The sequence below is a fragment of the Lissotriton helveticus genome, chromosome 9 (genome assembly GCF_964261635.1).
Source record: "Lissotriton helveticus chromosome 9, aLisHel1.1, whole genome shotgun sequence".
In the NCBI taxonomy this organism is placed as follows: domain Eukaryota; kingdom Metazoa; phylum Chordata; class Amphibia; order Caudata; family Salamandridae; genus Lissotriton; species Lissotriton helveticus.
Genome location: NC_136070.1, coordinates 891990699 through 892014526, shown reverse-complemented (window position 1 = coordinate 892014526; position 23828 = coordinate 891990699). Strand labels below are relative to the sequence as shown.

Below are 23828 nucleotides of genomic sequence, written 5' to 3'. Positions count from 1 at the left end.
TGTGGATTGGGTTGAGCACGTGTGAGGCACATAGCAGCACCTACCATATACCACCAAGAGCACAGGGGTAGCCGGGTGAAATTTCGACATTGGGCGCCCAGTGCTTCTCAATAGGGATTCTTCTTTTGGCAAACAGGCTGCAGGCGGAGAACCGGAGATTGCAGATGGTAGGCCAACGACAGTAGAGGTAAGTAGAGATGTGGGGGCTCGTAGGGACACCATCTGTCAGCTCACCAAGGCTCTGAGGCTTACGGGGCAGAGGTGCCTTTCAACGTCCCAGTCTTCTTAATGGGGTCAGTCACGGTCAGGAGGGAACCTCTGTATTCACACTGCAGGCGCCGCCGACGAATCAGAAAAGGTCAGCCAATGTTGGATGGATACAAGGTCATGATCGCTGGGGAGACTTCACTGCACGGTGGAGCCACTCAGACTCGGACTGTGGGCGTCGCGTGCAGAGTGGGCAGGGATCACGGTTCCAGCACGATCCAAAGCTGTTAAAGTCGGTTTCTTCTGGACAGGTCGGCAGTCCACAGGAGATTGGAGTCTTTCTCAAAGGCAGAAGTCCTCCCAGGGTTTTCAGCGGTTGCTGGCTGCAAGACCAGTAGCAGGATCGCAGAAGCTGGAGACAGGCCGGTAGGGCTGGGGGCCGGGCAGTTATCATCCGTCTTCTGTGCAGGGTCGTATTCTTGCTTCTTAGGTAGATATGCCCTCACCTGTAGTACAGTGCACCCTGCCTTAGGGCTGTGAGGCCTGCTAGAGGGGGTGACTTACCAATACCTCCAGGCAATTCTGGCTGGCATGGCACCCAGGCAGTATGCCATGTCAACACTGTCGTTTTCTCCATCACAGTGGCATCCAAGCTGCAAGGGCAGTGGCATGGTCCCAGAGAGGGGCGTCCCAGGGGACCCTTTTCAGCTCCCAAGCCCTAGGTACTGAGGGTTCCACATACTATGGACTTACAAGGGGTAGAAGTACCAATTGAGGATATGTTTTAGGGAAGAAGCACTGGCACAGGGGACCTGGATGGCAGGGACCCTGTGTACTACAATTGAAACCACATCAAAATCAGGCAAAAAGTGGGGTCGAACCATGCAAAAAGAGGCACTTTCCCACACCTCAATATCCATGTCTCCTCGGTGTCGAACATGTGTTTTTACATATCTGTATCTCACTGTGTCTTTTTCCTTCTATGTTTGTGCCACTAACGTAGCTCCCCTTTTCTGCCACTTATACAGCCTATGTACACATCTCTCTAGTTCTGTCTCTGTGTCCCATCTGTGCTCTAATCTGCCAGAGCCCGCGAGGTAAAAAGCCAGTTAAAAGCTCCCTTTTGTAGACTTTTTGGGGGAAATATCAAGGGCAGAATCTTCTCCCTCCATGGATACAAGGAAATGGGCTAAATACTACATGCTTTGTAGTAAAAAGAAAATAATTGGTGAAGCCTATAGGTATGGCCTCGGCAAGTTGGTTCAGTGGTTATATATTTGTTTGCAAGCCTATGAGGGAAATACAACATACCACTACCTAAACATGGTGATTATATGCTTCCAATAAAAATGTGAAACTAAAAAAATAAAACACTTATAATTTTAATAGAGGAGAATGGGTACTGGAAGAGATTTAGAAACCATTGTAAGTTCACAAAAATATGATTCTTATTGGTGCAAAAAAATTATACCATTTGCTTTGAATTATTGCAATCTGAAAAAATAGCATAAACACCCAAGGATTCCCAAAAAATGAAAAATTGATGAAGAATGGAAAGAAGAACCATTGACAAACTAAAGTATTCACTCAAGCGTACTTCTTTTCAGACAGGTGTACACATGTGCATGAGAACCAATGACAGAAGTTGACCGACACATTTGCAGTTGCTGTTGGCAGCAAGGACCCAGTGCCTGCCATATACTGTAGGCTCTCTCTGCGCTGCACCACAGGCCCTGCTCCCTCTGTGATGACTCACATACCAAAGGGAAGCCAGTCCTCCGGTGTGGAGCTCAGCCAATGAACTTTACCACCCACTCGTTGTCCCTATAAGTATCCCGAGGTGGAAAAGAGAAATCAGCCCCCAACACAACTTCATCCAAACTGACATTTGGAGGTGGCAGGAATCCAGGGTGAGCTGGTTGCTCAAAAAATGCCATGAACGAGGTAGCAAGTAACGGAGAGGCTTCCCGTTTATAAGAGTTCTAGACAACAGGAGTTACTATTACTTTATATTTACATCGGAAGGATGAACGGCCCAGCTGACATTACTTGAATTCAGAATTGTAACTGCAGATCGCATGTTGGTCAGTAGCAGCGTTTAACTTTAGCTCGTTGACCAATCTGGGTATTAAAATTAGCAACACATTGTCAGCTTGTTGCAGTTTGGGCAATTCCGCCATGCCTTCCTTATAAGCCACCCAGCCACCCGGGTACTATTCACATTTATTAATGTTTTAATTGTGTGCATTTTTTTTCTTCATAGCAGCTCAGGTTGGAAGTGTTTAGAACTGGATAAATAACGCAGAGCGCTACAAATTGCGGCCACTTGAGGGTACATTAGGAGCTGTAAGGAGTGGCGCTGATGACTTCCTTCTCTGCTTGCATGTACGGTTTCTTTTTTGAGCCCTCATAAAAACTAATTTGGTCAATGATTTTGAAGGCCACACGTTTTTAGCTTTTAGTGTAGCGAGGCTTTTACATTCTGGGGCATATGTTTAATTGAATGATTCCTGCACTCCACGTCATATCAAAGCACATGATGCGTAGACCTCTTTCTGTAGACCGAAAGAGGCACAACACCCAAAATATTATTCCATAGCCCCATCACCGGCACCAAAGCATGGATTGGTAAATGTGCTCTGCGGGTGGAAACTAGCTCTGAAGTTTAATTGTGATTTACTGAGCTAAGAACCCGATGCCGAGGTGTGTCACTTGTAGGTCACGGGTTCGGCTGTGCAGATAAAAAAATGACGCACTTTTTAATTGGTACTACGAAAGAAATACATTTTTATACCAAAAGGCTATGTAATAAGCATAATCATAGGATAAATATATCATCTATTTTAAAAGAAGATTGAGAAAAAGATGAAAATATCATTTATTGTAAACAAAGACAGAGGGAACCCCTGCATTTTAAATTCACGTGAAAGTCCGTGTCTGCCAGGCAGCCACATAGTCAGAATCCTGTGAATGGAACACTTGTGATATCACCGGCACTCCAATGTGATGTCACGAGGTCCAGGCTACCTGCAGAGGGGAGTACTCCGCAGCAGCAGAGACAAAAGGTGAGACCACTGTTGGGGATGAATGTCGGGCAGGATAAGATCTTCTTTCAGGTTCATTCCAGGATCATTTTTCAGACCAAAAAGTTGGATTCTCTCAAGAAATTAAACTAACTCCCCCCATTGCCGCCCGCACTCCCTTTTAAAGTGAAACACATAGCATCACCCATAAAGGGGTGATGTATGATGACACGTTGACAAGTTTCCATTGTGACGCGTCCTTGGTATAGAAGGCTGGTAACCAGGCAGGTGCAGCATTGCAGTGGAGGACACCGGACGAAGAGGACCACTACTGGCGGCTGCAGCTGGTGACAGTGCGATGAGAAGCTGCAGGGGCTTAGCAGGCTCCAAACGAGAAGGGGCCAGGGGTGGGAATTAGGTGAGTAAACGCCCCAAAAGTGAACTGAAAATAGAACTTGAAACCAAACTGAAAATTCCCTTAACCCCTTCGACGCTGATGACGAGCTCAGCTCGTCATGAGGTACGCCTGTCGTACGCTGATGACGAGCTGAGCTCGTCATGTAACGTGGGTTTTAAAAAAACGCAGCGCACAGCGGGAAAACCGCTAGCGCGCATGCGATTAAGGTAGTGTACAGCGAGCCGGGATCCGGTTGCTCAGCTTTGCAGGCAACAGGAACAAAGCGATAGGGAGAGGGGTGGCACAAATGGGCGCTAAAGCTGAACAGGCACAAACAAAAGCATAGTCATGGCAATGGATTTAAATAAATAAATAAAAACACTCAATGAAAGTCTGTGCTTTCGATTCTGTGACTGTCCACAAACTAAAAATGATCACGTGCCCAGAAAAGGGAGAGGATGAGGGAGGTGGCGGACAAGAACAACTGGAAGGGACAGGAGCAAAGGCGCACGGACAACAGGTAGCGCTTGAAGATAGCAGCAGATCCTAGATATCCATAGAGGGAAGAAGAGGGCTGACGGAATGGAGAAAACAGAGTAGGACCATTCAATGCCAAAATAACAGAGTGCGCAGAATAAATGATAAATAAACCCAACCGTAAATGCACCTGTAGCAGGGGCAGTCACCAGGAAAGTGAAAACACGCCCAAAGGAGTGACAAAGCGCAGTGTTTCACCAATCAAAAGAAAGCAATTTTGAATGGCACACGAAGTAGCAAATGGAAAGTGTTGGGCGTTTACCTTAGCCCACAGAGCGATCACAATATGCTTCGCAGAGCAGTGCATGCACGTGGCCTCTAGGTTCAACCTAAAAATGGGAACTCCTTGGGGCATGGCCTCGTCTACCTGTTACCGAGCATACTATGAGACCATCCAAAGTGGAGTGCGGGATGGATACTGTTGTATGAGGAAGCCAGTCTATATTATTAGGGGATATATGCAACTAATGTTCTGTCAATCGCTGCCAAGTTTTTAATAGTATCTATTTGATTTTCTGCATCATTGTTTCTTGTTTCACCTACTGGGGATATGCAGGGCCCTTAGCATCTTTAGTTGCATTCTATATCAAGGTCGGTGTTTACCCTACAAACTGCAACTCTTTTTGTCATCCACTGTGCACAATTTGTTTTAGTTTTTTTGCACGTGATCGGACTGTGTATTGCTGCTATATATATCTCAGAATAAAAACAAAGTGAAAAAAAATATGTGAACTAACTTATGCTGCACAAGAAAGCATACAGTTTTTTCTACCTAAAAATGGTATCAGCAAAAGGTTCGCTCTGCTCCCGTCCCAGCTTTCAAGAACAAGATATGTAAAGCGCTCTGATAACTGATTCGGTTCGGTTCTAGTTTGCGCTATATAAAAACTCTGCAAAAAAAAAAAGAGAGTTGTAAAACAAAACCCATTGTTTACCATAGCTTTTGCATTTTTTAAAACTGGTAGTCCATTTTCTATTTCTTTCCTGTTTCAACCTACTTGCAGATTCGGTGACAACAGGGGTGTAACTAGTGGGTGAACCTGGACACCTATACGTTTCTGAAAACTACACAAAATTCAGAATGTAGCAATTGTCCTATGTAATTTCTGTTGATTACTCAAGGTTTTTCAAAAATAAACTAATCATTGAAATAAAAAACAATAAAAATAAATACAAAAAATAGCAACTGGAGCCAAAGCTTCCATCTGTAATTTTCTTTTCCTCAATGGCAGATATACAAAAGTGGTATAAAAACCTTCGGTTCACAGCGAAGTGCGACTTGAAGCAGGCAAGTGGTGTTCCACTACTAGCACGATTGTTTAAATACTTTGGAGATGGAGGACGAGGAATTGCACACATCCAGTTAGCACAGTGGGACTAAACACGAGTTCAATTAGTCAAATACATGCATAAACTTGGAGTGCGGAATTGGAACATTGTCAAGATATATAAAAGTGACATACCATTATGCGTGCCAGACCCTTGCGGTCCTAGGGATATATAGTGGTTGTTCATTGTGCAAAAACACAAGATACTCAAAGCTACCAATCAAGATGCAGGTTGTAAAGATGTTTTATTGTGTACAGACTATTCAGTAACTCATATGGTACATCCTGATTAATTAATAAAAAGGGGAATGATGGAAGCTATGAATTTTTTTTAAATGTGCACAGGATACCTAGGGCTTGATTCATAAAGGTAACTTACAATTTGGGAGCGTGTTTAATACTTTTCGGGAAAATATCAGAGTGCAAGTTAGTGCAAAAAAAAAAACATACAAAAAAGGAGTTAAAACCAGCACTATACATGGCCAAACACGGGTACTGCAACACCCTTCCATACAAAATAATAGGGGAAGGTACTTAAAATACAACAGCACAGGAAATGGTGTTAAATTACATTCCATTATTTAAAATAGTTACAAATATAAACAGTTCTAAATTAATGTTTAAAAATATAAAAATGTCAAATAGCTATTATCTAATTCTAAAATATTTTAATAATCTTATTTTTTATATAAAAAGATTGTAAGAGTTTCCATGAAAAAATTATAGAAAATGAATTCTATATATCAAATTTTTAATAACTATTAAGGCAAATAAAAAAAAGGTTAAGACTTTTTTTCAACTTCAGACCTATATGTCTTTTAATTAAAGTTTTAATTAAAAATGAATAGTTCTGGAGCATTTTTTTTACCTACTTTTAAGGTAAGGTTAATATATAATGAAATACACTTCCCAATACTTAACAAAAATATTTGTAATATTTATGTTCAAGTTCACCCCTTCGCCACAGGGGTAATTCCCCCACGGCGCGGGGGGCCCACGGCGCCGCGGTGCTCGTTATGAGCCCAGCTTGTCATGAGTCACAGTGGAGCTGTGCTCATGACGAGCTGGGCTTGTCACGACCCTGCCCACTGATGAATTCTCACGCACAGGCGGGGAATCAATCGCGGGTGGGCGAACCGCGGCAGTTATGGCGAGCCCAGCTCGTCATGAACACAGCTCCACTGTGACTCATGACGAGCTGGGCTCATGAGTAACGAAGGGGTTAAATACACTTTTTTATTTTTCCCTACACTATACCATGTGGAAATCCCGCCTGGACTGCGGAGTCTCCCTACGGTAAATTATAGGGAAAATTAAAAATATGTATAAAACTCTAAAATAAATATGCAAATATTTTTAGGATAAATACCAATGTAAATTCATTTGACATATTTACTTGAACTGCAAAACATATTAAAAATGCTACAGCACTATTAAATAATTTTGAATTAAAACTTAAATTAAAAGAAATGTTACATTAAAATTATTTTTCTGAATTTTAAATGGAAAAGTAAATATGCATGTAAAGAATAAACATTTGTCAATGTGATTTCTATTCAAAGTGATCTGTAGAATTGAAATCAATGTAGTTTTTTTAAAAATAAATTGTATTACATTACTTTTTAACTTCAGTACAGGTTACTAAGTTATTCAATAATAAATATGTACTACTGTTTTTTTTAATATTAACATTTATTTATAGGTTTTAACTATTTTAAATAATGTTATTTAATTCAAAATTATTTCTTATCAATTTTTTATTTGAAGTACCCATTTCCATTATTTTCAGTGGGAGGGTGTTGCAATTCCAGTGGTTGGTCATGTGTAGTGCTGAACCTACTTCCGTTTTTATGGTATTAGCGAATATTGGGCTAGAGGAACAGTAGGCAAATAGGGACCTGGCCTCATTTCCCAGTAAAGACCAAATTAAATTGCAATATTGGGGGCGGGGTCGACCAGAGAGCGGCTACTATGGTAAACGGTGGCCAGTTAAGCTCGGATTTTACAGATTTAAAATTTGTTGCCCTCCTAGAACCCTACCTAGATATTATCCAGACGTCTTCGGACAGGAAACTATACATGCAGTTTAGATTCGGCACGCTCACCCTTCATGTATTCACAACCTCATTGTGCAACAAAATGCCGTCAGCACAATTCTGCCCTTTGTGCACTACCACCCCAGAATTGCCAGTGCACGTTTTATTTGCTTGCCCTGCCTATTTTCGTCCTAGAGCACAGTGGCTTACACCATCATGCAAGCAGCTAGGGACGCGCAACCATGGTGATACCCTATGCATATTCGGATCCGATACCAAACAAGTGATAGTTTGTGCAGTTGCCAAGTTTCTGGGTTGTGGGTTTCTGTTCTGGGAGCTCCGGGCAGCTCACCCAGTCGACCCCAGCCAGTCGGCGTGGGAGCTCCGGGTTGTTCACCCAGTCGACCCCAGTCGGCCGTTGTGGCCTTCGGGGCGGGCGATTTGATCACCTCACCCAAACCACCACGGTTGGACTCCTTCACCCTCCCGTCCTTTGAAGAATTTTGTAAAACGGCTTGCTCGGTGTCATCTGGATCTCCGCTTGATCCACTGCCCCCCAAATTTTGGAAAACCTTTCATGAAGAACTGTTCCCGCCTTTGTTTTCAATCTGTCTCCAATCTCTGGAATCGGCGTCTGTCCCAGATTGATGGAAACTAGCAGTGGTGTCGCCTCTGCTAAAAAAGCCAACCTTAGATCCAGCGGTTCTTTCCAACTACAGGCCGATCTCCTTGCTTCCCTTCCCAATCAAGATCTTGGAGAAATGGGTAACTCGCTCTCTTTCCTGCTACCTGGAACATATTGGGTGGTTCGATGAGGCCCAGTTTGGCTTCCGACCTGGTCATGGGACGGAGACCGCACTTGTGACCGTGCTGGACAATCTGCGTTCGCGTGTCGACAGTGGTCGGGCAGCCTTTTTGGTGCTGCTCGACATGTCGGCCGCGTTCGACACGGTCTGCCATCGGACCCTGGTTCAGAGGCTGGAAGAGTGCGGGATTTGCGAGGGGGCCAGAGACTGGTTGATTTCATACCTCGAGGGCAGGCATCAGTTGGTGTCACTTCCGCCTTTTAGCTCGGAGCCAAGGAAAATCGGACAGGGGGTGCCACAGGGCTCGGCCATCAGCCCGATATTGTTCAATCTGTACCTCCGTCCGCTTGTCCAGCTAATAAAATCTTTTGGGGTCTCGGCATTTAATTATGCTGATGACACTCAGCTGGTGTTTTCCTTGGAAGGGAGCAATGCGATCTCGCTGAACACCTTCCATCGCTGCATGGCAGCTACAGCAGATTGGCTTCGAGCAAATTCTTTGCAATTCAATAGCTCGAAGACGGAAGTGCTCCACTGCTCCACTGACCGGATCCCGCGGGCTCTACCTACCGACTTTTGGCCTAGCACTTTTTCCGAACCAGTGTCGGCATCAGAGTCAGCTCGTAATTTAGGGGTCATGTTCGGCCCTAACTTACAACTTGACCTACATGTTAATAAAACCACGGGAAAATGCATGATGCTGCTCCGTATGCTCCGCAGAGTTTTGCCTCTGCTCCCTGCTCAGTCCAGGCCGGAAGTAGTCCGTGGGACTATTTTAAGTCGGCTGGATTATTGTAATGGTCTCCTTTTGGGGGCCCCAAATAATCTGATAGGGAAGCTGCAGAGGGTGCAGAATATGGCTGCTAAACTGGCCCTTTCACGACCCAGATCTAGCTCTTCTACTCTTGCGCTTCGTGACCTGCATTGGCTCCCGGTAGAACTACGGGTCCAATTTAAAGCGGCCTGTTTGGTATTTAGAGCGGTACATCTCTTGGGCCCTATCCCGCTACAAAACATGTTTGCATGGTATTCTGCCCCACGGCTTCTGCGGTCGTCATCGGCTCACCTTCTGGTGGTGCCTAGGTTTCAAAGAGTGAGGATGGGCGGCCGTTCATTTAGAGTGGCGGCAGCTAAATTGTGGAATTCTCTCCCACTCACTCTCAGGAGCTGCAAGGACTATCTTCCATTCAGGAAGGCCTTAAAGACCTATCTCTTTCCCAAGTAATGGCTGCGCGACTGCTCTGGTCTTGTGCGGGGTTTCTCTGATCAAAGCGCCAGGATGCCCTCTGGGTGACAGGTCTGCGCTCTATAAGTATGCGAAATAAATGCGAAATAAATAGGGCATAAGGAGGAAGCTACTGAATAGTGGGGGAGACTGATTACTATTCACTTCATCTGTTTTTAAACTAATCTAACGCATCTGTGGTATAATACCTCGTGATGAATAGATCTAGGCATGAGATGGCCTCCAGGCCATGTAGAGGATTGAGTCATTAGTCTATGCCTTCTAGAGGTGCTGATGATCAGGCCGAACCAATATGAGAGCTGTATAGTATATGAATTATAATGCATGTTTTTATCCCTGGGCTCATAGTGAGAATATGATACTATTAGTTACCTTTTAAACTTTTAACAGATAGAATGAATTGCATCTCACATCTTTTTTAGATCGTTGTGCATTTTATGTTCTATTTTAATCTTATTCATTTGTAACACAGGAGCAAAATTATACAGGGCACTCCTAGGGTCCTATGTTTAAATCATGTTTGCTGCTGTTACTATTGGACAAGTACTTTAATCTAACATAGTTACCATACATAAAAAACAGAAGGCATTTCTCAGAGGCGCTAATGGGACCACTACAGATGGTAACCGCAGGGACAGTCCATAATGGTAGATTGCATATGTCCTTGGCATTGCAGGGGGAATCAGAGGGTTTATAGGTGCAGACTTTTTAATGTGGCTCACTTGCAGTGCAGCTCGCAACTAGATGTTCACTTGTCCCACCCATGCGGAGCTGTATTGCCTCGTACCTTTCCGTTCTTGGTGTAGCAATTTAAATCCAGTCCACGGAGATGGAGTAAAGTCAGTTCTGATCTGTTGGAGCTGCAGGACCAATATGTTTGACAAGTGCCGGTGTGTGCAATACAGAAGCAGCGGCTGCACGGCCCAGCACCAGTCAAGAGGAGGCTGAGTTGGGATCGCTGTGCTTGTGGTCTCCGTATACCTGCAGCTGGGATTGTTCCCCAATTACAAAACCCGCCACCCAAATGTCCACCTCAGGCCGTAGGTGGGAAGGCCTTGGCTGGTACTAGCTAATGTGCCTATGCTGATCACTCCTTGGTCTGGTAATTCTTTTTAGTATTAACCATAGACAGTAGGTGCTGGTCTCAGTAACTCAGACGCTTCCTGGAGCTTGACGCTCATAGAGAACTCATGATCATATGAGTTCAACAGCATCGGGTCGCTTCAAGCATCCAGTCGCCCATCAAGTGTGAACATGCCTTGGACTTTCAGACATGCCTTCCGGGACAGAGATGCAGTTTCTGCTGGTGTGGCACCACAACGGGGGCTTTGTGTTGTCTAAACTGAGCAGCTTCGCAGCCTCCTCTACTTCACAGTAGCTTTTTCGGTCAAGGGAATTTTCAGGTCCCTCCTGAGTAATAAATAGTAAGCTGTCTCCAGTGAAGCAGGGAAGACTTGTGGAGTTTTCCCCACATTACTGGTCTCGAGCCTGGCAGGGGAAGTTTGTAATGGATACTCTAACTATGGTGTTGTAAGTGATCTCCTAGTCAACATTGTTGGGGGGGGGCAGTAGGCTTTTGGCTACAACATTTTGACACTAGTACCAGAAGTTGCGGTATCATTTTATAGACAAATTTCAGAAAGTCTGTGTGCATTCCAGCAGTTCAGTTTCGTGAACGATTAGAGACAACTCTGCACTTTTGCTATTTCCACAGAGACTTATCGAGCCATGGTAGGGCTACAAGTATCATAGGCTCCATGCACACTTACTTTGTACACTCAAGTAATGCTGATATACACAAAATCCATATCCTATATAGAGGAGTAAACAATTGTAATGATACCAGAGAGGCGGGTAGGCTGCTCTCCTAGCAGAGGTCAGGTAAAAAGGCCTGGCCTGCTACTGAGGCATGCTACTACGATCGGTTTACTACAACCACTGTCAGTCATCTACTGGTTGGTGAGGTGACAGGAGTTACTGTCTTTAAGTGGAAGGCACACATAGTGTGCCATACCTACCACACAGTCCAAACTGTAGTTCAGACTTCATATTTTGGAAAGGTCTCTGAGCTCACACATTATTGCTGTGTTTGATGTGCTGGGGTTCAAAAACACTACAATTTCCTATGGGGAATTTGACACAGGGTGCAATCTAACCAGAACAATGCAGTGGTCCTATCCCTCTGCCTACAAATTCACTCTTGCACATGTCAACTACTAAGCATAAACAGTTGGTCAGCACAGATAGAACAATCTCACAGACATGACAACTGTACACCTTGTAGTCAAGCATGTGCTTTTTCCTATCTTTGCATTATGAAACAAAGAAGACTGTTGGCTCACTGCATACATTTATAAATGCAAGCTACTACTTGTTTTAAAATGGGTGCCATGAACATAAAAAACACCTAAAAAAACAAGACATCTGAACTATTCTCTCTCCATTTTTATTAAATAAATACAGCTTACTAACTTGTTCTTGCACCAACACTCTGGGTAGCAAGCTGCTGTCAGTGCACATCGGTAAGAGGGCTACAAATTAAATATAGTCTCAACAGGAAAAAAGAAACAAATGATCTGAATATGTTAACATACCTTTGATCAGCTCTTGCAGGGCAGCATACCTCTTGTTACGGACCCGCGTTCGGTGCACCTTCTTTAACGAGGACTTCCTGATCTCCTGACAGTAAAAGTCCACCTCATAGTTACCTGCCAGATGGTTGAAACATTCAAGGTGCTCCTCCTTGAGAGCCTTCCGGAAGCGTTCCAAAAACACCACCGGTTTGGACTTGTACATTTCCAGGAGAATCCCCAGTTTCTGCTCTTGGGTAAAGTCTGGCTCGTCCTTCTGCTGACTGCGAATCTGTAATTTGCTGCTAGCAATCACATATAACATGTTCATCAAGAGGCCATCTTCTGCCAGCTCTGCACCATCAGCATCATTTGGGCTCTCAGGAGATCCATTCTTAGCAACCATGTCTGTTAGGAAGCCAATTTCACCAGAATCTGCATTACTCAGATTCTCAGGACCCACATTGTCAGCAGCATCAATTAGTCTGGTGTCCTTTAATGCCTGCTGAACAGCCTCTATGCGTTCTCGGTCTCCATTTTCACTTTGCAAGTCTACTCCTCCTGCAGATGCAGTTACATGGGGTTGCAAAATTACTTCATCTGGAAGATCGTCCTTTTCAGCCTGTGGAATCTCCACATCATCAGGTGGAGGCGGTGAAGGCAAATCACCGTCTATGCTGGTCAACTGAGCCCGGATCACGAGAATCTCATCATCTAGAATGTGATCTGTTGAGTAGGGAGGTCACAGTGGATTAAAGTTAGAGAAAAACAGAACCTCAACATATTTTGCACAGTTCCACAACTTTTCACGTCATAAAGTAAGAAACAAAAACCTGTGAATTTTAATACTACTGGACGCATCAAACTTAATAAAAAAAGGGTACTTTTGATGGTAAAAGAGCTTTCTTCCAGCTAAAGCAAGTCTCTTGAATTAGGACCCAGCCATGTTGGAAGATCAATTACTTAAGCTTTTTGCTGCTGCGGAAGTTCCCCATTATCTTAAATATTGCCTCTAAAGCTTGAGCTATACCCCTCCCGAACCCCAGGCGCCAATGAAACACTCAATAAGACTTTTGGCAAATTAAAACTCCATCGCTCATTAGTCGAGTGGTGGCCCTCTGGGTTTGCTTACGGGATGACCAGGCAAAGGGGATTTAAATAATTTTTAAACTGACACTGAGGTTCAGCTGTCCTGCAGTAAATCTATGGCCAGAGACTACTAAAGCAGAGATTTGGCAAGGCTGCTATACTGTGACAATTGTGTATGGCACCTCAGCCTTATATTGACTATGACTTGGTGTGCACACACTGTAGTTAAACCAAATATTATAGAAGTCCACCTTCTCAACTGTCGGTCCCAGAGCACTCCCGAGCACAGCCCCTCGGAATAACGCTAGCCACATGGTCAATGTTGTAATATAGCGCATCTAGTGCTTAAACACCAAAAAAATTGGGTTGCATCTTCCCCCAACATATCTTAGCAGCATCTAGTTTTCTTGCTGCATCACAGTTTTCACTGCCCAATAACATACCTGTAAATAAAAGTCCTATTTTTCTTTAAAGACGTAGCACGGGATAAACACAGAATTTATTGAGTGGTACCTTCAGTATCGTGTTGTATCAGTGTTTCTAACCACGCAATCTCTGAAAGTAAGTCTTAACTGCTATACTCCACTACCCGACTGTCAATTGCTCAAAATGAGCAACTGGGTACCCAAACTGGGTGCAGTGCTATGGGTGCCGTGAGATCAACGGTGTAGCAAATATGTATTTTCAGCATGGTCAACCCAGATGTTACATCTTTTGCTGGCTTAGAACTCTGTTCACGTTACCAATGCTAACCATTAGTTACAGTGCGAGTGATTCCCTGCTAAAACATGTTCTGTATATTGGAACTCCGTAGTTAGCCAATTAACTTCCCTATAAGACCATTGTAAATAGTTTCCTACATACATTTTTGAAATTGATAGTTAAATGTCAGATGTGGGCTGCAGTGCGTATTTACACCACCTATAAATATGTGACACCATCTATGTCTACCAGGAGCACCACTGTGATCTGGGTGGCTGGGCTGCAGCTTAAAAGCACTGGAAGGAAAATGTATTTGGTACAGTGGAAAAAGTCTCTTTTTATATAGACATAAATCACCCCTAAGCGTTGGCCTTTTAAGCCTACAGAGCATGGTGTTAATTTATAAAAACAAGCACACAATATATTGGGTTTAGAGTGCCCTAATAGCGAAATAAGACCCCAAAGGTATTTCACTTTGTAAGCCCGCAGCCTCGATTTGGACTCTGCTTAGATAAACGGCATCTAGTATAGGATCCCGAGATACGGTTCACGACAGATCGAGCAGGGAGGCCGGATTCCATTTCAATGATTAAATAAATTGCTCTATAAGAATACGAGAGGACATCCCACGTATACTAGATGCCGTTTATCTAAGCAGAGTCCAAATCAAGGCTGCGGCAGAGTCCAAATCGGGGCTGCGGCTATATCCCTGTGATTTATTGCAACGTGAGTCTACCTTGACGTCCATATAAAATATCGGTGGCTCCACTGTACGTGAAAGAAACCTCCAATCACAATCTGAGGCCATACAACTAGACGTGAGAAAGCAGTATCCACATATTTCCAGTTGGATTCTGATAAACTAAACATTTGAAACCTAAATCAAGATTCGTCTTGGGTACCGCTTGAAAATTGTGTGTTTGAGAATTTGTCCTGAGGAAGGTGTTTTTATCCGTTAAACCGAAACGCTGCGTCGACAACCACTTCTCGAACGTTGTAACTTCACAGGAAATGTGTTTTTATTATGTGATTTTTACTTATCATGATTTGACTATTTGAAAATTGATGTTTATAAAATTGAGGTTTATTGTACTGAATAAAATGAAGAATATATTTTAATATGTTACTTTTAATCCTTTTTTATAAAATTGTTGTTCTCACAGTGGGGTATTGATTATTGTGGCACTAGCTTCTCTCTATTTTAAATTTTCATTTTTAATTTTTAAGTTTCAGTTCAGCTTAAGGATATTAGTTCCTTTTGTAATTGGGACTTCTATCATCTCTGTTCAGGATAATTCTGGCACCTTGACCACAACCTCCTAAGAACATTTATGTACCTAGGAAGAAAACATCTAAATAATAAGGTTCTGCTGTAAGAGGAATCATGCTTACTGGCTCCTGACGGAGGAAGGACTCACACAAGGACCCCTGAATACAGCGAGCACCCAGAAACTGGAACTGCTCACAAAGGGCCACGTGGTTGGCCTCCTGTTTACCTGCTTAAGAGGCATAAAAAGAAGGACTCCTGACTTCAAGAGGGCCCATTTGCCTCAAGAGGATTAGACCCTGTAGGAGACTTGGCTGGAGAGAGACCTGGTGCCCAGAAGCCTGCCCTGAGGAGCTAGGGGCAGCAGGACTGACCATAATAAGGTTTACCAGCAGTTGGAGACTAAAACTGAAGCTAAAACCTTTGACTGGGACCACCCGTTTGATGTATAGGACCTCCGCTCCATTGTGACCGGCATGAAATTGTACCTAGGTCCCAGTCCACCAGGGACTGTTGTTTTTCGTGAGGGCTTGACGTTTTTTAAGTGCTTTTTACCTTAACTATTTAAAAATGCATACCTCTGGTTCCCCTTAACCTATTTGGATGATTTTGGTGTATTTTTGCTAAAGTTTTCTCAAATTTTTAATTGGTTTGAGAACTTTCTGGGTTGTTTTCTGTACTTTGAAACTGTTGGTACTGCTTGAAATTGAAAAACACTTTTCTGGAGAAGGCTTGCTGTTTGTGCCCGGACTACCTGGGGGATGACCAGAGATTCTATCATAACAACTTAATTCTGACCTAACCAGAGTGGGTTTAAACCAGTAGGGGTACTTATTTCACAAATTACCAATCCCATTTCTGACACACAATAAATGACAGTGCCATCAAATTATTCAACCAAATTCCTGACTGATCAAGTACCCAAAGAAAATACATGAGGATGATTCACAAATAATTGTATTTTTTACCAACACCCTACTAATCAAGTGAGCACTCTCTGCTTAGGTAGAGCTATTTTTTAATGGTAACTTTTTTCCATTTAGCATTTGATTTACAGTATATAGTACAGCAAGCCATTGTGTGTCCAGCACCATCAGAACTTGTGGTTCACATTTTAATGTGAAAGTACCTCATCACGGGCTCGCTCTTCTCATTCAAACCCTCGAAATATGCTTGTCTAGTACCTTCATGCGTTACAAAGCAGCAGCTTCTTTACCATTTAGTGAGCTCTTACGTAAAGGAATATTAGGTTTCTTTGTATGCTACACCACTTGTATCTAAAAGGAGAACTTCAGAGTGATCTAGTGTGGTAAACTCAAATTATGGCAGAACACATGTAACCGAACCCATAAGAAAAGTAAATCAAAAATCGAGTTGGCCCAAAGTCTGTATAAAAAGTAGTATCTTAAGCATTTTTAAATGTAGAGGCTATCGTCATTCCTCTGGAAAGGCGTATTTGTTAATCAGTCTTGTCTGTTTCTTATAACTGCCAAGCTCTGCCTACCTAATTTCCCTTCTTATATAATGGAATGCGCATTTTATAAGGCAAGCCTTCTCGCAAAACACGAGAAGGGTGACCGCTCAAGAAAGAACTGAATAGTTAGGCAGACCCTTCCTTCAATAAGACAATAACACCGAGGGGTTTATTTACAAGCCCATAGCGCCACTTTTGCGTCATTTTTAACGGGAAAAATGACGTACGGGGCTTGTAAATAAGCCCCCGAATTTCTACTGCGTATATTTATTTGTTTAGTCCCTCATCGGTCATCACTGCTTTAGCCACACTTTTATATGCCTCATCTCCCATCCCTGCCTGGCATCTCCCTCTGTCACTCGTGAAGTCATACCCTCCTCTTATTCAGACCCAGGCTAATTTGGCTCTGATGGCAGCTGGTGTATATTACCGGTAAGTCTTAAGATTCGGTTATCGGCGAAAATGCTGCAGCACACCACTTGGCTCACTAATGTTTCTGTAACCCTGCTTACGACCTCAGTCTTTAGCGCCCTGTTCCTGTGCCCTGCGTGCACCCCGTCCGTGTCCCCTTGGTTTATATGTCTAATTTGTTTTAGATACCCTGTATCGTTTGATCTCCGAAACCAACTACCTCTTGGCTCTTGTCGAATAATATGATCAGTGTTTGGTGTCTTTATGTAAACCTCTTAATACCCCAATCCTCCACCCTCTGGTGCCCTGTATCACACCGTTTCTCGTACTCAGCCCTCCCTTACCTTCCATTATCCGCCAAGGGCCACAAGGCTAGCACATTCCTCACATCAAAAATTGCCTGCTTGACACAGGACTTCCGGAATTGATAGAACATGTCCGTGATGTTTTCGGTCACCCGCAAGCAAGAGCACGAAGGTTCCGGTGTGAAAACAGAAAAAATACTACCAGTGCTCAAAACGGCGGCCATGCTGGAAGGGAGGGAGGGAGGAGATTGGCGTTTGCTGCTGAAACTATGCGTTCCTTGCAGTGCCAGATAGGGCTGTGCTTACAAACCAAAAGGAACCATCTTGGAGTGAAAACGTGTCCCGTTTCTTGCAGTAATAGTTGCACCTACAAATAAGGGAACATGGTGACGCCTGCAAATAAGGTGACATGTATTTGTGGACAGCAATTGCAACTTGTCTTTAGAGCAAGCAGCGGTTGAAGTGCATGAAAAAAAACATGGAGACTGTGATTGGAGCGAATGTGGCGTAACAAGCAGAGCTGCCGACTTTGGCATTTGAAGCCGGCGTCGGCTCAGCATCCTGTGATTCTGGACAAATAATCACTTAATCTCCCTGTGCCTACAAAAAACTAACTTGTAAAGTAACTGCTGTTCATGTAAAGCTTTCGAGTCGAGTTGGCGCTATATAAAACTGCAACAAAAAAAACCCGAGTGCAATAGGGCAAGGCAAGTGAATGGGGGTGGGGCCTTAGACATGTTTACAGAGCATAAATATTCTGCTGTTATTTTGTTGACCTTTCACATTCAAGTGAATACATAACAAATATAGCCCATAAATTAATGCAAGTTAAAGTAATTCAGTAGAAAATGCACTCATACTCCCCTACATTATGAAAGCTAAATAAACAAGCATTGGCATAGCCAATAGGTCTCGCCTTTGGGACCTTATAAGTATTTAGTTATGCAGCACAATATCCTTACTGCAATAACATTAACTGTTGCTTGGCTAAACATGTATAAGGTCCCAAAGGCGAGACCTATTGGCTATGCCAATGTTTGTTTTAGTTGCTTTTCAGTACTCCATGGAGCGCGCACGCTTGTGTGCGAGTTTGTTTGTTCTAACCCCCTCTCAGTGCTTTAAATGGGCCGGTACTCACCGGTACTGAGTACCGGCACTTCTGACATTTTGGGTCCTCAGTTTCGGTAGCACAGGGAGAGTACCGGTACCCTCATCGACGGTAGGCTCAGGCTAGGCATCTTCTCCAGGGCAGGGCAGGGCTTCCGAGCAGCTTGCAAGTAAATGAGCCGTGAAGTAGCCGCCCTTTTGCGGAGTTGCTGCTGAAGATTAGAAGCACCCATTTCATTGTTCCCAAACTGCAGGGGTTTGAGTTGGCGCTCGTCACACAGTGATTAACATGGCAGGGTCTCTAGACAGACCCTGCTCTGTCAATATGTTGTACAGCGATGAAAGTGCCAAACTGGGGTGTGTTGCACAGGGAGCGTTGTGATTCTGGCCTCCGGTAATATGCTTTGCAGGGAGTTGATTCACCCTTCATTAAACCCTGTTGTGTTGCCTGAATTAAGTCAGGCAGCACAGTAAGAGAATCTTTCAAACTGTTCTCTGCCCCTGGTATCTTGAGAGGGCCGGTGTGAAGGTGAGCCTTCACAGCAAAGTGTAAATGTTCGTGCTCACCCGACCCTCTCTCAAAACCGGGACATTTGATCATTTTTGCAATAAGTGTCGGACACCGGGACATTTCCTGAAAAATCGGGTCTCTCCTGGCAAATCCGGGACATTCGGTCACTGTAAATTAGTGAGTACCGGCACTTTTAATTTTCCACTTAAAGCACTGCCCCCTCTCCGCATTCAAAAGAAGCCAGCACTCGCGTTAAATGTAGATTATCCTGTTTAATATCTGGCACCATTAATTTCAATAACAAGAAATCAGAATGCATTTCGGCTGTCCTCGCAGCCTTTGTCAACCTCACAAAAACACACTAAATTAACACAATATAAATGCTTCCCACTGGTGGTGCCAATTGCGTTGCAATAGAAGAGTTACAGCTGTTTTCCCAAACTTGCAACTTTTTAAAGGTACATTTCTCTTTCTGTGCAAACACTTGTGTTTGAACAAAGAATTGCATTTACGTGACTCTACAGTTTTAAATTTCTTTTTTTCTCCAATCGGTAAATAGCAGTGTGAGCGCTGCATTCTTCAAAAACAAGCATTGGCATAGCCAATAGGTCTCGCTTTTGGGACCTTATAAGTATTTAGTTATACAGCACAATATCCTTGGTGCAACAACATCAACCGTTGCATGGCTAAACTTTTATAAGGTCCCCAAGGCGAGACCTATTGGCTATGCCAATGCTTGTTTGTTCTTTGCTGGTAACACACAGAAAAAAAAGAACTACAGGAAAGACCGATCTGGGCGAACAAACTTGTGCAAGATTGTTAGGCTGTAACCTAGCAACACACTGTGCATCGTGACTTTGGAAATCCACACCTCGTTTCGAAGAACCGCCATACAAACAAGGCTCTCGTACAGCGTTGCCAAGCAACAGTTAGGCTGGCCTCCCTCACAGTTGGACACGTCATGTTACAAGGCTCACAAAACCAATGCAGATGAGGAGGTGACTAAGCTCGCTCTGGGTTGCGCACCATGCTGTTGTAGGCTGCAAAGTTCCTGCACCACCACGGTAAACAGAACACGTTGCGCACAATGGCCTGTACTTGAAATTACATCTGCACAGCTCTTGACCAGCCGTGTAGCTCAGCGTACATCTGTGGGCCTCTGCAGTTTCCTTCCACAGTCTTTCTCCACACACCGATTTCGAAGACTAGTTCAGGGTGACCTCGAAACTGGGCTCTTCTCAGGTTGTGGCTGAGCCAAATCGTAGCCCAAATTGTGGTAAACAAAGACTCAATGTACCACAACTGTAGTGTAGAAAATGAGGTGCTTTATTGTAAGCAGCCGCAACCTAACACCAACAGGAGCAAATGACCAACATAGAACCTTTAAAAGAAACTTCCCAAAAACATTCTAAACTCTATTGAGTAAACATTCCACAGAACCATAGAGACCCTTGGAGAACGCTGAGAACCAAACCGTAGAGACATGTCTTAAAGCATGTCACAGGATAACATCACCACACTCTGGCAGTTCTAAAAGTATACATAGCCAAGGCCATTTACCTTGCATGGCTCTGAGAAATCTCATTGTGCTCCCCCACCCCAAGATTCACATATGTACTGCAGAACAGCCCTTAAGCGTTACCAAATACTTTCTTTCTTAAGATAAATCGGCTCCTGAGATCCTTGCTTTGGATGGACAGCCTGCCAGGAATAGCACTCCAAAGGTCCACGTAAGAAGGGGGCATAGCATTACCTAACATGCGTAAATATTAGGAAGCGGCCCGGATCGGTATCATAAACAAATGAGCATATGCACAACAGGATTATCCCGCCTTTTTAATAGACTGAATGGCATTGGGTGAGACTGCCTATCTCCCGGTACTGTATGGTGGCGGGCTCTGGGCTGACGCCTGACTCCGGCGACGGTGGTATGAAGCTGGCATAAATTACTAGGGTAATTGAAGTGGGAGAGGAGGTTGACTCCAAAGACTCCACTGTGGTCGGTCACTCAACTGGACCAGGAGCCAACATTACCAGGCTTCAAAAAATGAAATGATATTGGACTCCTCAGCTTAGAGAATGTGCGGGATGCAACTGGTATTGTACATTTTGCACACCTACAGCTGGAGTATGAGATGGCACCCACACAAATATTTAGATACCTCCAAAAGCGCCACGCGATGCAAGGAAGAATCTTACCAGGGGACGAAACTAAGGAGGACTCCCAACTGAAGGAAAGATTGCTAAATGGCCACCTGTCCATGAAGGCAATTTCCCTCACCTATCGCAATGCAATGAATAACACGTAGAAAGTGCTTGACTATTCAAGGTACCGCTGGCAAACTGACGTAAGAGAGCTAGATGATGATGACTGGAGGGATGCACTCCAATTCTATGTCAGGACAGGAGGCTCCGATTATGCTTTCTCATTTCTTTATTAGAAATGCTCAGCAGCCAATTAGAAAACAGTATACAAAAATAAAAACTACAATACCCATGAACCTTTGGGTATCACATGAGAGATCATAGAGTCACTGGTATAAAAGGTCCCATAGAGAATACCAAATCCTCTTTCTTTGCTGCTCCGCAGCCAGTTAAGTGCATCTCTACCTTTTTTGTACTCTCTGTGTTCATTATAGATTGTTTCATTGCTACTGTACTGGCAGTTTTGCTGTGTATCTGTTACATGCTTTGCCAGCGCTCTGCTTATGCCTGTTTCTGCCGGCTTGTTTGCTTCAATTCTGCCGGTCTTTTCTGCCGCGTTCAGTTTCTTCTCTGGGAGAGCGCGTTCGCCTCCTGGGGGCAGGCGCTACGCTCCCACACCTGTGTTTGTTGTGGAGTGGGAGTTTAATGGGCGAAGGAGCTTGCGCGCACTGTGCGAGTGCTTCTAGTAGTGTTCTGCCAGGCGGCCGAACCGCGCATGCGCGGCAGCCATTTTCCGGTGTTTTCGGCGATACCGGCACCAGAGCAGGAATTTGACTCGGCGTTCACGCCTAGTTGAGCCCACAGCCTGCAGCTTGCCCCAATTTACGCCCAGACTAAAAAAATATTACGTTTGTGCTGTACAATATTCATAGGCTTTGCCTAGAGTGGCTACTTCAGCAAGCCCTCCCTCCACATTTAAATTTGTGTTGTTTCACAGTTTCCACCTGTGTGCTTTTGGCTTGCTTTGGGGTTGGTCACTCCCCCTGCATTGTGCCTTTGGCCACCCTGGTTTTCAGTCTCCTCTGTGGGCATTATTGTCGCACTTCTGTGTGACTATGGCAGACTATATATGAAGAGGATGACTATTATTATGAGGATGACGCCTCTGGTTCTATGGAGCAGGATTTGGTTGAGGCTTTGGATCAAGGGGTTCAGCAGTCTGTCAATAAAGCGCTTGTTCAGGCGATTACTCCCGTGAAGCGTCATTTATCGAAGTATGCGCAACAGCAGGGTTGGTTGCTGTCCTCTCGTGTTTCCTCTAAGTCTCCCACTGACCCCCATAAGTCAGATTTTCAAAAGTTGGCAAAAGCCTTGTCTTCTGACCAATCAACTGCTAAATCCTCCGTGGGAGCTTCCATGTCCCAAGTTCAGTTTACTGATTCTGATGACACTCATTCCTCTTCGTCCTCTGATCGGAATGGTCCTCCCCCTTCGAAGAAAGCTCGTAAGGAGCATTATGTTGATACTCCCACGCATCCTCCCCTTCTCACTTTTGAGCCTTCAGACATCATTCATCCTAACTCGTCTTCCTGGCTTCCATCGCCGGCTGTGGCAGAATATGTTCAGGCACATATTTGCCAGCCCTTTGAGAAAGATGTCAGGGCCCGCCTAAGATCAGAGTGTCCTCGTCCTGATCTGGCCGACAATTTGGCTGACACTCCGGAGGTTGACCCTACCATGGTCACGTACCTTAAGAAGTATGCCTGGGACCCGAAGAAGGGTATTGACCGAGCATGGCGTTCCTGCCAGGATAAGATGCTAGATTTACTGGGCCCTCTCACTAAGATCTTGGACCTACGATTTCAGGCCAAGGAATCTTCTGGTCTTGTCGATCCAGATGAGTGGATCGAGTGGTCCCAAAGGGCGATATGTCAATTGGGAAATACCAATTGCGCGATTTCTTGTGAGAATTGCCGCTCCATCCTTCTGAAATTAGACCCCAAATTGGCGGAGCTGTCCTCTTCCGAGTCCGGACCGTTGGCTCAGGGACTACTATTTGGCCAGCCTTTCCTTAAGGAACTGACAAAGTTTGTGGCTACCTTTAGCGGGCTCGGTAAGGCTCAAGCTTCTCTGAGACGAACCTTTCGACCGGTTTTTGCCAGGGCCGGACGACACAGGGGACGATCGTTCGGCCGGGGCTCTCAACAGAATTCCCAGTGGGGATTCCAGTCCCAAAGAGGTGGGGGACAAGATGCCGGTTACAACTACTGTTCCAATTTCTACCCCTCTCGCAAAGGGAGAGGTCAGTATAAGAAAGGAAGATTCGGTGGAAATCAAGGAGGACATCATGATTCCAACACTTCATGTGAGGTTGATTCCAGCTTCGGAAGAAGTTGTATTGGGGGGCAGGATCCAATTTTTTCCTTGCGTGCTCGGGGAGTTCGTCTGATTATATATCTGGACGACATTCTGATCATGGCAGATTGTTCCCGCAAGCTAAAGACACACCTGGAATGGTCTATCAATCTCTTACAGTCTCTGGGATTTCCGGTGAATCCTCAAAAATCTGTCTTCCTTCCTTCTCAAGTGATAGAATTTCTGGGTTTCCAGGTCAATTCCCTCTCCTATCAACTCCTCTTGCCCAATCAGAAGATTTGTTCCATCAAG

At 44.3% G+C, this 23828-nt stretch overlaps 1 protein-coding gene across 1 annotated transcript in view; it reads right to left on the bottom strand.

The window, feature by feature from the left end:
• CCDC97 (coiled-coil domain containing 97) overlaps positions 1 to 17558 on the bottom strand; it is a 47468-nt gene extending 29910 nt beyond the window's left edge. Inside the window, exons 1-2 of the mRNA XM_078661057.1 lie at positions 17438 to 17558; positions 12175 to 12876 (exon numbers count right to left, since the gene is read on the bottom strand). Coding sequence (XP_078517183.1) covers positions 12175 to 12876; positions 17438 to 17444 — 709 coding nt within the window. The 5' untranslated portion in view covers positions 17445 to 17558. The remainder of the gene's footprint in view (positions 1 to 12174; positions 12877 to 17437) is intronic.
• Between the last annotated feature and the right edge of the window lie 6270 nt (positions 17559 to 23828).